The sequence below is a fragment of the Mauremys mutica genome, chromosome 7 (assembly GCF_020497125.1).
Source record: "Mauremys mutica isolate MM-2020 ecotype Southern chromosome 7, ASM2049712v1, whole genome shotgun sequence".
Lineage (NCBI taxonomy): Eukaryota > Metazoa > Chordata > Testudines > Geoemydidae > Mauremys > Mauremys mutica.
The window spans coordinates 123680220-123693912 of record NC_059078.1 but is presented as its reverse complement, the minus strand read 5'-3'; the positions used below and the strand labels follow the sequence as shown (position 1 = coordinate 123693912).

General features: G+C 39.5%; 1 protein-coding gene across 3 annotated transcripts in view; it reads right to left on the bottom strand.

The window, feature by feature from the left end:
• Nucleotides 1–13693, bottom strand: part of CFAP43 (cilia and flagella associated protein 43) — an 84953-nt gene that overhangs the window by 50131 nt on the left and 21129 nt on the right. For 2 of the 3 annotated variants that reach the window (XM_045023861.1, XM_045023862.1), the window contains exons 6-13: nt 13094–13253; nt 11368–11430; nt 10538–10614; nt 9583–9714; nt 8124–8240; nt 6790–6870; nt 3639–3787; nt 2277–2380 (exon numbers count right to left, since the gene is read on the bottom strand). In XM_045023861.1, coding sequence (XP_044879796.1) covers nt 2277–2380; nt 3639–3787; nt 6790–6870; nt 8124–8240; nt 9583–9714; nt 10538–10614; nt 11368–11430; nt 13094–13253 — 883 coding nt within the window. The remainder of the gene's footprint in view (nt 1–2276; nt 2381–3638; nt 3788–6789; nt 6871–8123; nt 8241–9582; nt 9715–10537; nt 10615–11367; nt 11431–13093; nt 13254–13693) is intronic. The other variant, XM_045023863.1, reaches the window with a different exon arrangement.

Below are 13693 nucleotides of genomic sequence, written 5' to 3'. Positions count from 1 at the left end.
CAAAGTGTACACTGCTCACTTTCTATTATTTTTCATTACAAATATTTTCACTGTAAAATGACAAACAAATTCAATTTGTCTCATACAAGTACTATAATGCAATTTCTTTATCGTGAAAGTGCAACTTACAATGTAGTTTTTTTGTTACATAACTGCATTCAAAAATAAAACAATGTAAAACTTTAGAGCCTACAAGTCCACTCAGTCCTACTTCTTGTTCAGCCAATTGCTAAGAAACAAATTTGTTTACATTTACGGGAGATAATGCTACCCACTTCTTATTTACAATGTCACCAGAAAGTGAGAACAGGGGTTCGCATGGGACTTTTGTAGCCGGCATTGCAAGGTATTTATGTGCCAGATATACTAAACATTTGTATGTCCCTTCATGCTTCGGCCACCATTCCAGAGGACCTGCTTCCATGCTGATGATGTTCATTAAAAAAATAAGGTGTTTATTAAATTTGTGACTGAACTCGGGGGAGAATTGCATTTCTCTGGCTGTTCTATGCACATTCTGCCATATATTTCATGTTATAATAATCTCAGATGATGACTCAACACATGTTGTTCATTTTAAAAACACTTTCACTGCAGATTTGACAAAACGCAAAGAAGGTACCAATGTGAGATTTCTAAAGATAGCTACAGCACTCGATTCAAGGTTTAAGAATCTGAAGTGCCTTCCAAAATTTGAGAGGGACAAGGTGTGGAGCATGCATGCCAAACTAGGTGAGAATACAACTTTCATACAGAATGGCTTATACAGTAACTTCTCACTTAAAGTCATCCCGGTTAATGTTGTTTCGTTGATACGTTGCTGATCAATTAGAGAACATGCTCGTTTAAAGTTGTGCAATGCTCCCTTATAATGTAGTTTGGCAGCCGCCTGCTTTGTCCACTGCTTTCAGAAAGAGCAGCCCTTTGCAGCTAGCTGGTGGGGGCTTGGAACCAGGGTTGACCGGAAGCCCCCCCGTCAGCTCCCCGCTCCCATAAGTTTCCTGTGCAGCAGCCGCCCAGCAGGCTATCAATTGCAGGCAGTTCAGCTGTTCCTCCCCCAACTCCCATGTGCTGCTTCTGCCCTCTGCCTTGGAGCTGCTCCCAGGAGCCTCCTGCTTGCTGTGTGGGGTGTGAGGGAAAGAAAGGGGCTAATGTCAGGGTGTCCCCCTCCCCCCGCTCCTGCCCCCCATTTACCCCATCTCTATAGAGCAGAGGGGGACACGACAGGGCTCAGGATGGAGGGAGCTTGTCGGCAGCAGCTGCTGTCTCAACTTGCTGATCTCCTTAAAAAGGCAATGTACTTAAGAGTAGGGTCAGCATACTTAAGGGGGCAATGCACATCTCTCTCTCTCTCTCTCTCTCTCACGGTGTGTGTCTCTGTTTCTGTCTGACATGCTGTCTCCCCTCCCTCCATTTGTGCTGCCTTGTAGAGTGTGAGGCTACATTAACGTGTTAACCCTTGAGTGCTCAGCCAAGTGCTAGTTCATCATTTAGCAGTAAAGCATTCCCTGGGAAATATCCCATCCTCTTCCACCCTCTGACTTCACCACCTCAACCAAGCTTCACAATCATCATTGCTGTATACAGTACTAAATTGTTTGTTTAAAACTTATACTGTAGATTATAAAAATATAGTCATTTGTCTGGTGAAAAAAAATTTCCCTGGAACCTAATCCCCGCTATTTACATTAATTCTTATGGGGAAATTCGATTTGCTTAACATCGTTTCGCTTAAAGTCGCATTTTTCAGGAACATGACTACAACGTTAAGTGAGGCGTTACTGTATCTGAAGTTGCAGTGCAGTACATGTGCACCCTGAGACAAAAGGTGTCCAGGTTATGGAGGAGCTCTCAGAATACAGGATTTAAACCTACAACAAACTCTGTAGTTTAACTGTATCTTGTAAAGTGTATTAGTTCAGAAGAGTGTTATAGTTTGATAGGGTGGCAAACAAAGGACTACTGCACATCAGAGATTGTTGTAGAAAGTCATCAGAAAGAAAAAAAAATAACCAATACAACAAAGTGGCATTTATCGGGAAAAAATACAGAGCACCTTATAAAGAAGTGAAGTCACCAGCGCTGCAATCCTTCAACCCAATACCATCCTTGTATTAAAAACTTTAGTTTCTAAATAAGAGCATCTGTTAAAGAAAAGCTTTAGAAATCAATATTGCCACTATTCAAAACTATTACGAAAGGCACCAAGTGAAAATACAATGCAATGGATATCATATATTAGAAAATTAGATATTATATTCTGTTACATATCTTACCTAAGTATCCAAGAACCTGGAATAATTTTGAGGGCCGAGCATCTAAAATAAAGATATGTCCTTCTGCAACTCCAGTTATGAGGTACTGACCACTCTGATCATATCTAGACAAAGCAGAATTCCACTTAAATACAGCTTTTGTCCATCACAGTCTAATCATAGTATTTCACTTGATACAATTCAACACAAAAAGCCAAGTTCTGCTCTGAGTTATACTCAAGTAATCCTACTGGTATCTGTGGGGTCCATACTGTAACAGAGATTTAGCCTGTAGGATTTACTTGGCTTGGGCCTGATCCAAAGCCCATTAAAGTCAATGGCAGCCGTTTCTATTTACTTCAGTGGGCGTTTGATGTAAACCTAGTAATATTACACAATAGTTTATTTTAGTTATAAAATCTTTCATTCCTTTTAATCCATCTTTTTCAGAATTCTAACCAGACTTTATATACTACATGCTCTCTGTCTCTATAATGTCTCTATTGATACACCTTTAAAATCATTTACTCAATATACGAATTGTTAATATTTTACTTTAGAGATAATGAAGAGATGTCACATCTGATCTCTCAAATAATAGTTTTTTTTAAATGTTTAACAAATTCAATATCAACCCTATTTATTAAAATGTTAAAGTAGATTAATGATTCTCTCTGCTGATCACTATTAAATATTGACATTTTTTGAAATCAACAATATAAGATCCCTGGTGCTAATTGTATAGGCATAATTACATTTGTTAAATGTTAACAAAATAATAATAAATAGTAATAAAAACATCCATCATGTGAGAAGGGATAGCTCAGAGCTTTAAGCATCAGATTTGAGATGTCTCCATTTCCTGGAACCACAAGTCTGAATCACTGCAGAACTGATTCACCCCTTCATCCTCCAAAGTTAGATATATAATTACATGGAACTCAGTGTGTGGCAGATCTGTCAGACAGGACCTTATATATTAATATATTTCCTGCTTTTTGTGGCATTTTTCATAAGAACATGGGTTTATTCCATTGCCCTCAACCAAAGTCCTGCCCCATCTACTATTGTGTAGTGTGTATGGACCAGCTGTGCACCTGCTTGTTGTACTCCAACTCTGGCAGAGGTGGCTTCATTCAACAATGACGTGATTACTACATGTCTGTAGTTGTAAGCCACTTTTGGATCCTACAGGAGGATGAGCACCATAGCATGTTATATTGTCATCCATTATTCTTTTCATAAATCTAGTCCACAGTGTCTCATCTGACATGCACAACTCTCTTGAGGAACATGCAAAAAAGTGCACATAGATTTCTTAACACACACATTGTTTAGGCTACCTGCTGACAATACCCCTGCCCGCTGCTACTACATACTTACTGCAGATGGTGCACAGGTAAGTTGGAAAGAAGAACTCTGTGAACCACACGTGGCGTTTCAGCTTTGGTAACATCAATGAAATAGACGTGACCCACTTTGGTCCCCACAGCAACACTACATGAGGAGGGGCAGCAACCCATAGCAGTTGCCTAGTTAAACAGTAAAATACACTCAATTTTGTCACATCATCTTACTATGCAACTTGCTCTATTATGCAAAGTTCCCTCACATCTGAAAAATAGCAATAAGTGATCTATGTAAAGCAAATGTTGTCATAATCAGGGTCACAAAAAAAGTCCATAAAAAACATGATGCCCCATTTTCCCCATGAATGCACGACTAGATCCGTAAAGACCATCCCCATTCCCATCCCAAGGTTTACACACTCCTATCCTCAAGGCCCTGCATCATATCCACAATCAGTCAGTGTTCTTCTAAATGGATCAGAGAGGTTGGCTAATGAGTAGAGCTGCTCAGAATTTTTTTTTGCCATCCCATGAAAAATTGTGAGATTTCAAAATAAAAAAATTCATGCGAAATCAGAACCGCCGGGGCATAATATGCAGCTTGCCCAGCACTTCCAGTCCAGGAAAACAAGTGACTGGGACTCAAACCTGAGCGCCTTGTATAGCGGTCCAACACATTAGTACTAGGCCAATGCAAAAGTATGCAACAATTTAATTGGTATTTGAAGATCCTTTTAATGCAAAAAGCAAAAACACAGTTGTAAAATAGGAAACATTTTAAAATCAAAATTGTAGTTCAATATGTGGTCTTTGGTGCACCATTAGTAGTGACCAGATAGAGTAAGTAGGGACCCACAATGAAGGCAAAGAACTTAATATTCTGCCCAGTGAGTAGATTAATTTGTTAATTTTTGTAATGGGTTAAGTAACACTTTCCTTGGAGCAGTTCCTGTAAATGGGTAAACAAACAGTTCATGCAAGGAGTTTCCGATAGGGTGACCAGATGTCCCTATTTTATAGGGACAGTCCCGATATTTGGGGCTTTTTCTTCCATAGGCGCCTATTACCCCCACCCCAGTCACGATTTTTCACACTTGCTGTCTGGTCACCCTAGTTTCTGAGTACAATCAAACCATCAGACCCTTTGCAAGAGTCAAGGACTGTTGGGGCAAAGACGCTACAGGCTTAGTTTAAATTAAATATCAGGAGAGAACTACACAAGTAAAAATAATAAACATAGCTATCAAAAAGAAAAGTTGGACTGGTTGATTATAGTGTCACAGTATTATCTTCTATGATAAACATTATACATGAACTTATATGATTTGCAACCTGACTTGTCTGATATTTTTAACCCGAAACCCATGCAAAATTATGGTGCTATATAGCAGCCTTTAAAAAGAGCAATGTAAAATGGAATTATTCAAAAAGAAATTCAGAACAAATCTAACATACACAGTTGTGTTTAAAGGAAAGGAAGTGTTTTCCAATGTTTGGAACATGGGACTTCTAGGTTCTATTTCTGGTGTCTAGCACAGTAATGAATTTAGGCTCCCAGGCCCAGCTTTTGAAAGTATTATGCAGTTTTTCTTTGAGGATGAGGACTCTAAAGTCAGATATAGAGTGATCGCTTTGTGAAAAGTGGTCACCCATAGGTGATGTGGTGTTCTTGTCTTTTATCATTTTCCTGTATGAGTTCATTTGCGAGCATAGAGATTATCTGGTTTCACCTGGATAATTGTTATAGGGCCACTTAGTGCACTGGATGAGGTACACCACGTGTTGTGATAGGCATGTGTAAGGTCCACGGATCTTGTCAGTAAGGGATGTTTTGGGCATGTTTCTAATAGACCACCGGCTTGAGATTTTGGCATCTCTACAAGAACGTTAATTAATTAATTGTTATTATTAGTGGTACTTATTTTCAGTAGCACCCACTCTGTAAATATGCTTCTCAGACTGAAAATGAAGGCAGGGTCCCTACCTAGAGGGTCTTTGGATCAAATTAGTTGATTCAACATTTTTAAATTAAAGATGAATGGTAAAGTTGGTTGGCTGGTTTGGTGGTTTCAAAAGAGTCAAAATAACCATTGTTCAAATGTAAATATCACTGTTTTGTATTTTAACGAAGTTAAAGGCAATTACAATCTTGAGAGTCTAATAAAGTGGGACTGGAATTTTTTGGTCTCTCTGCCAGAAAGCATAATATCAAGCACGAAACAAAGGTCTGAATTCAACACTAAATGTTATCATTCTTTGGTTATCAGCAAGAATTTTGGTTATTCTTTGCAAAGAACAGCATTTCTTTTGGTTAACAAAAACGCCTTTTAAAGTGTCATGAAATCCACAGAGGTTTCTTCATGCACAGAAAGTGTTTTTCTCTGCATGAGAATTATTAAGATCCTGATCACTAAAGACCATGTGCAAAGGCTTTTGTCTCAAAGCAAATATGAAGCCTTTATTATTAATAACCTTTCAGGATTATCTTAACTAAAATAAGAAAAATTTTACTATTTTCTTTCCAGTGGCCTACTTGGTAAAGACTTTCATGGAACAGTTCAGCTGAATGGTGGACAAGGCTAGAATACTGCTGATGAATGGTTTTCAGTTTTCAGATATTTTGTAAAACATCCAGCTGGAGTCAAGTGAAATGCACTAGCCATTCCTCTGCTGGTATAAGTCAGCACAGTCCATAAAGTCCCCATATTTTACAGATGGGGAAATTATGGCACAGAGTGGTGAAGTGACTTGGGCAAGGTCATCCAGCAGGACAGTGGCAGAGCAAGAAATAGAACCAAAATCTCCTGAATTTCAGTCTAGTACTCATTGCATTAGACTAAACTAAACCTGAAGGGACTTCAGGTTTTTTGCTATGGAGGATCCTGGGAGCACAGAGCTGAATTGGGAGAAGTGACTGAAAGGTATTGAGGTACCACCACAACCAATGTTTTAGAAATTATTTTCTTTAAACCATATATAAAATTTGGCCATCTTTGTAGTTGTGGGACCTGGGTATGAGATCCCTGTATCCAGGAGATCTTTATGATCCACTGGGCTTTTCAGAAACAAGTTTTCACCACTATTAAAATGGTAAATCTAAGGCATATTTTGCAAAAACCTATTCTCATTTTTTTTTTATTTGATGACTAAAAAAAATGTTAAACCTAAATTTCCAAAATCTGTACCTGTGTATTCAGGCAGAGCTTGCTTATTAAAGTTCCATCCTCCAGCAGCCAAACATGCACTTCCCCTGAAATTGCTATAGACTGTTGAAGAAGAAGAGACTGATTAGAGCAGAAAAAATGGACAGGAAGGTTAGTGGGCAGTAGCTTTCTATGGAAAATTAACCAGGCTGATGACTGGGCATAGCAGGTAAAAAGAGGCTGGTTTAGTTCTGAACGATCACAGCAGTGTCACACACAATGCTCTTAGTCACGTTCCTTTAGGGGTGCAGCTATACTGGGAAAATTTGTAAGCATTTTTGCACCAGTGCAGCTCCAGTGATGGTGCTCTGAGCAGGATTAGAGGATACACTGGTAACATATGTGCTTGATCTACACTAGCACTTCCACCTCCACCATTCAGCCAGCAGTGTAGAAAAATGCTCACAATTTTCCCCTGTAAACGTGTCTGAAAAAGAGGACTTGGTCTTTGGAAAATAAGAGATTTATGTCATAAAAGTGCTCAGCACCTTGAATCTAATGATTTAAATCTTCAGAGTACAGTACAAATATGAATGAATTAACGCTCATAATTCCCCTAAAAGGCAGGTAAGGATTATCATCTCTCTGCTAAAAATGAGGAGATTTACACAACTGATTCAGCAGCACATCAAGGGTCCTTTATTCTGGCTCTCCAGGGACTTCCCTGGCAGGTAAAGAATCAGTGTAGCTGGCTCTACACTATCTCCTGGAAAAGTCCCTGGCACATGGGGAATGTCAGGGTGTTTTCATGATGAGCGAGGCATGGTCATGGCACTGCTATGCCCTAGCTGTGGAAAAGGCCCATGGGGGCTGTGGATAGCTGGGCACCGGATAGACACTCTCAGGCTGTTCTAACTTGCACTGAGGGCTGAAGAGGCCAGTGGGAGTCCCAGCACAGATGTGGTGGCTAGGATGCTAGAAAGCCACCTCCTTCAACTTCCATTCTCTGTACTGAGCCCATCTCCAGCAGTGTTATGAACTTGGCCCATACAGAGTTACTTTTCCGAGGCCACATAGTGAATCAACAGGAGTCCATATTAAAATTGAGCAATCTGTGGCTTAACCATGTTTCGTCAAAGAACGCAAGGCAAGAGTCTGTTCTCAGTTACACTAACCTAGACTTGGAATAATGCCACTCACTTTAATAGAGTTATTCTGAATCTACACTGATGTAACTGATATCAGAATATGAGCCCTGGTCTCTGCAACACATCTGTTTCTATGCTATGTAGGTTGCCATAGCAATATTTTGGTTACCTATTATTCCTAGCTGAGGATAACCACTATTATGCATAACAAAGGAGAGAGTTCATTACCACACAATACTTGTTCCCTGGAGTAAGAAAATCAGCTGACAGGAAATGATCATTGCAAGCATCCAAGAGTTTGATGACTTCCTCATTCTGAGAAGGTTGATAAACATAGACTGATCCCTGACAAATACAAATGATAATCCATCATTTGGCTACAAAGCATTCAGTAAAAGTCCTCAGCTACACCAACAAAACCACCCATCTTTCTGAACTTTGCTCTTTAAACTTTTACAGATGTCTCTGAATTGAGGGAAAAGACTCAGCTGATGTAAATCAATTTAGTTCCCCCAGAGTTAGCGGACAATTTCAGAAAATGACTGAAATAAAATTAAAGCAAACTCTATTTTTTAATTTATTTCAAGAACCAATAAAATATTTTAAAACAAAATAATATGGCCTCAAAAAGGTTTATATCTGAATAGCGCAAGGCATTTGGGAAACATTTATTAATTAATCCTCACATTACCTCTGTGAGATAGAGATGTAATATTAATTCATTTTACAGAAGGGGAAACTCAGGCCTAGAGAGGACAAGTGAATGATCATGGTCACTGTGCCAGTGCTAGGAACAGAACCCAGAAATATATATGGAGATATACCTATCCTCATAGAACTGGAAGGAACCCGGAAAGGTCATTGAGGTCCAGCCCCCTGCCTTCACTAGCAGGACCAAGCACTGATTTTGGCCCCAGATCCCTAAATGGCCCCCTCAAGGATTGAACTCACAGCTGTGGGTTTAGCAGGCCAATGCTCAAATCACTGAGTTGCTCCATCCTCTTACTCAGGATATTATTTTTCTCTCTTCTGTACTATTATGGTTTTCACATTAAAAATATTAAAACTTTTGTAGAATTAAAAAAAGCCAACTAAAATGATACAAGGACTGGAAAAGATGACTTCTGGGGGGAGGGATAGCTCAGTGGTTTGAGCATTGGCTTGCTAAACCCACAGCTGTGAGTTCAATCCTTGAGGGGGCCATTTAGGGAACTGGGGTAAAAATCTATTTGGGGATTGGTCCTGCTTTAAGCAGGGGGTTGGACTAAATAACTTCCTAAGTTCCCTTCAACCCCTGATGTTCTATGATAAGAGAGAATTTAAATTTTCCTTTTCTGAGGGAATTGAATTATTCCCTTAGACCTCAATTCTGCAGATTTATGTACATGGTTCAAGTGGTCCCATTGGCTTCAATACTTCTGTGCTGACCAGTAAGTCACATAATCATACATAAGAGTCAGGTAAAAATTATACGGTACAATCCACCATCTTCAGAAGTCAATTGGTCTGTGCTTCTCACACGCGCGCACACACACACACACCGGACACTGGGCCAAATTCACCTCTGGTGTAATGCCACTGACTTTAGTGGGGTTACATTAGGGATGAATTTAGCCCAGTGACACTAAAAGTATTATGTAGTAGCAGATGTCACCTGACATGGGCACCTCATTACATAATACTGTACCTTGTCTGTTTCGACTAGTAATGTGTTGTAGTCAGGGGAGAAAACGAGGCTGGTTATGGGTTCTGATACATCAAAGGAATCATCCATCTGATAGTGTGTGCCTTTGATTTGGTAAAAGTGCACAATACCATCCTAAACAGAAAAGATAAATGCAAATCAGGTCTAGACCACTTATCCTAACCAGTTACAGCAAAACTGCACTGTGTAAATATCTAAGAAACCCTGTGGGAACAGCCAAGATGATTCCACTGATTCCTGTCATTGTTGGGCTTATTAATCTTTATCTTGTCCCTGTGTATGGGCCACCTAGACTGAAATACTGCACGATGCCAGACATGAAGAGAATCTAAAACGTTTCCTAAAAATCTAGACTTAAAAATAATTCAAGTTTAATTGCAATGGCTCAGATTCCGTTATTGGTTATACGTAGTATCCCCATTTGATTTCACTAAGATCGCATAGGAGTAACACAAGCTGAATTTTGCCTACTGGGTTTTTGTTAAAGCATAACCAAGACGTGGTGTTAAGTTATATCATACATAATGGTAGAGTGGACTTCTGGGCACAACACAGCTGGGCAGTTATCTTGGAAATTCTCTTTCTCCTCTTCCATTCTACGTCCATTCTAATTCTCTCCCATCTCTTTACAATCCTTTACGAATTCTCCAATGAAAAGCTCTTTGTTTGCTGCCTATTGTTGTTAAACACTTGGCGCTTACTCACGATTTGCTTGTTAGACTATGAAAAAAAGGATTCTTCCCCTCCAGATTTGTTGTCCCAAATCTTAAACAGAAAAGTATGTACAGCACTAGAGAGACATTTCCTAGATCTACAGCTCTTTGCTTCTTCTCACTTCTGCCCCTGCTAGGGGTTCTGTGAGGGCATTTCACTCAAATATGCTTCGGTTTGGGTTTTCACACAATAGGCCTGGTTCAAGGAATGAGGGATGCCTTACACTTCCAGCTGCATATAGTCCATCCTTATGATATGCCATGGCAAGAAGAACAGGTTTTTGTGTTCTCCGTTTGTCTTCTGCAAAAGCAAAAACATAAAATAATGTTTTTGAAAATGGCTTAGCTCTTAAATATCTCATTGAATGTACTCCTTGGGAAATATGAGAGACTGACAACCTAGGAGGCTGAAAAAAATAGCACAGGTAGTCACAGGGCTAGTTACCTCCACACTCCCCAGCGATGTGCCTCAACCTTGATTTGAGAGGGATTACATTTATGGGTGAGGAAGTAGCTCAGTCTAGCAAGGAGAAGGCCAATTAGTGTCAGCTGTGGTTGTGGCTTTGTGATGTGGACATATGTCCACTACAAACTGAGATTATTAATTTATTTTGCATAGGCCACTAAACAGTCACCAAGACGAAACAGATTTTTTTTTGTTTCCAATAGTAATTGAGAAAGTGTCTCTCGTACAAAGTTAGTGCTATATAAACAACAAATCATTTCCAGTGGTTCTAAACAAAATGTAGGGGCCTGAATCTGATCTTACATCAGTGTAATTTAGAATTAACACAAAACAAATAAGTCCAGTTTCATTGTCTCTGTTGAGGCTGTCAAAATGGCTTTCCATTAGCACCAATCGGGTTGATAATTTTTGTGATTTAGATACCTGACCTCATGCCATTAAATTGTCTCTAACGGGCCACTGAACATCAGTATCCTTCTAGCCAATGCTCTACCTAGGATGGAGTTGTACTGACATGTATTATGACTCCCAGCAGCCACTGGTGCGGCCTTAAAAAAACCAAACAACTTCATTTAAACAAGTGAATACCTTCCTTTTTCAAACTATCGTCACAAAGAAGTGGAAAGGAACGAAATTTTGTTCGCCTTCGTTCTGCATAAAGAAAAAGAAACAAATTAAAGTGTGAACTATAGTACATGTACCCAATACGTGAATGTTGCATTGAGGGCTAGCTGTAGTCTAGTCTACTGAACACAGAGCTAGGCATCAGGAGACCTGGGTTCTTTTCCTGTCTCTGCCAATTAATTCATCTGTGGGCAAGTCGCAATGTTTCTGTGGCTCAGTTACCCCATCAGTAAAATGGGAATAACAATCATAGAAATATATGATTGGAAGAGACCTTGACAGGTCATCTAGTCCAGTCCCTTCAGTGAGGCAGGACTAAGTATTATCTAGAGCCTAGACCATCCCTGACAGGTCTCTGCCTACCATTTTGAGATCTATAGATGGAAATCAGTATATACGCTAATACAAAGTGTTATTATTATTTACTTAGGTTCTCTTATTTGATTAATCTATGATACAGGAACTTCATCTACTCCAAAATGTTCAGGTGAAATGTGGCAGCTGTTAAAGGGACTGATTCAACATGTGCTTAATGGGTTTTTTTTATTCAATGGGACTTCAGCATGTGCTTAAAGTTGAGCAAGTAATCAAGTGATTTGCTAAGGAGAAAGGTCTTAAGCACATACTTTAAGTTAAGCATGTGCTTAAGTACTTTGTGAACTGGGGCCTAAGAGCAGACAACACCACTGCACAATAGTTTAGAACAGGAAGCAAAGAAGAACACTGTGGCCAACTGAAACACTGGAAGGTGCAACCTACTGAATTGACAAATCCCAAACTTTTCTTAGGTAACAAAGGTAATAATTGGAGATAAACCAATCTCCTAGAACTGGAAGGGACCTTGAAAAGTCATTAAGTCCAGCCCCCTGCCTTCACTAGCAGGACCAATTTTTGCCCCAGATCCCTAAGTGGCCCCCTCAAGGATTGAACTCACAACCCTGGGTTTAGCAGGCCAATGCTCAAACCACTGAGCTATCCCTCCCCCCAGAACACCACATACTTACCTGGCTTGACTTGTGACAATAAATAATCAGATCACAGCCAAGGGATTAACACAACACTTGTTAAAAAAAGCCCAAAATGATAACCCTCCATATCTGGATTAATCACCACATGTTAAGTGAGGTACAACACTTTGGGAAGCCAGGAATACTCAGTGCAGCATTAGAACAGGACCTTGAAGAATCATTTTAACTAACATAATGCTAAACACAACTCAGCAGTACGTGTAGACAATGACTGACATGTTTTCCATGTCTGTAACTACAGGGTTAACATGAACAGTTGGCATGACATTAAACACAGTTTTCCCTGTCTACACTGACTGCAAAGTAGTGTTAAGTATCATGTTAGTTAGCATGTTCTAACACAACCCAATTTTCTAGTGAAGGCACGCCCTAGGTTTTGTGCAACATCAAACATGTTGTTCGTGCTCAATACATTAATAAACAATAATAATATAAGGCAGTATATGTCTGGCCTACTAATGCTTTTACATCAGTTCTACAGAGTTGTTAATGAGATCTGCAATACTAGCATTATTGTTCATTTTTAAGACCAAACAACATTGAAGCATTTGTATATTTTTGCCAGAGGAAAAAGATATTGTGGCCAATGGAAAAGGGAAGAAACCACATACAAAGAGATACGTGGAATTGCTACACAAACCCTCAGTGCAGCTCTTTGTTACCTTTAGCGTCTTGTGCAGGTTTGTAATAAAGAAGAGAAGCTTTGAGTGTTTCAGCATTGATTGCCAAAAAATGTCCCTCTTCACAGCCCATATACAGGTCAGACGTTGCACTCCAGCAGTGGACAGTAGGGTGGACTGAAGGCTGGATGTCATCTTTAGGCTTCAATATAAAAATCAGCAAGCTTCAGTTAAAAGTGGCAAATGTTTGTATACATAAATATGGAGATTCTGAGATTTTAAGTCCAGGAGGTACCATTAGATCATCTAGTGTGACATTCTGTATAATGCAGGCCAGAGAATTTCACCCACTGACTTCTTCGTTGAGCCCATTAACTTGCATTTGACTAAAGCATATTTTCCAGAAAGGGTCCAGTCTAGATTTTAAGACATCAAGAGAGGGAGACTCCACCACTTCCCTTGGTAGCTTGTTCCAATGGTTAATCACCGTCACTGTTAAAACATTGTCCTTTATTTCTAATTGGAATTTGTCTGGCTTTAATTTCCATCTGTTGGTTCTTGTTATGCCTTTCTCTATTAGAATGAAGAGTCCTTTAGTATCTGGTATCTTCTCCCTATGAAAGTATTTATTCTCTGTACTCA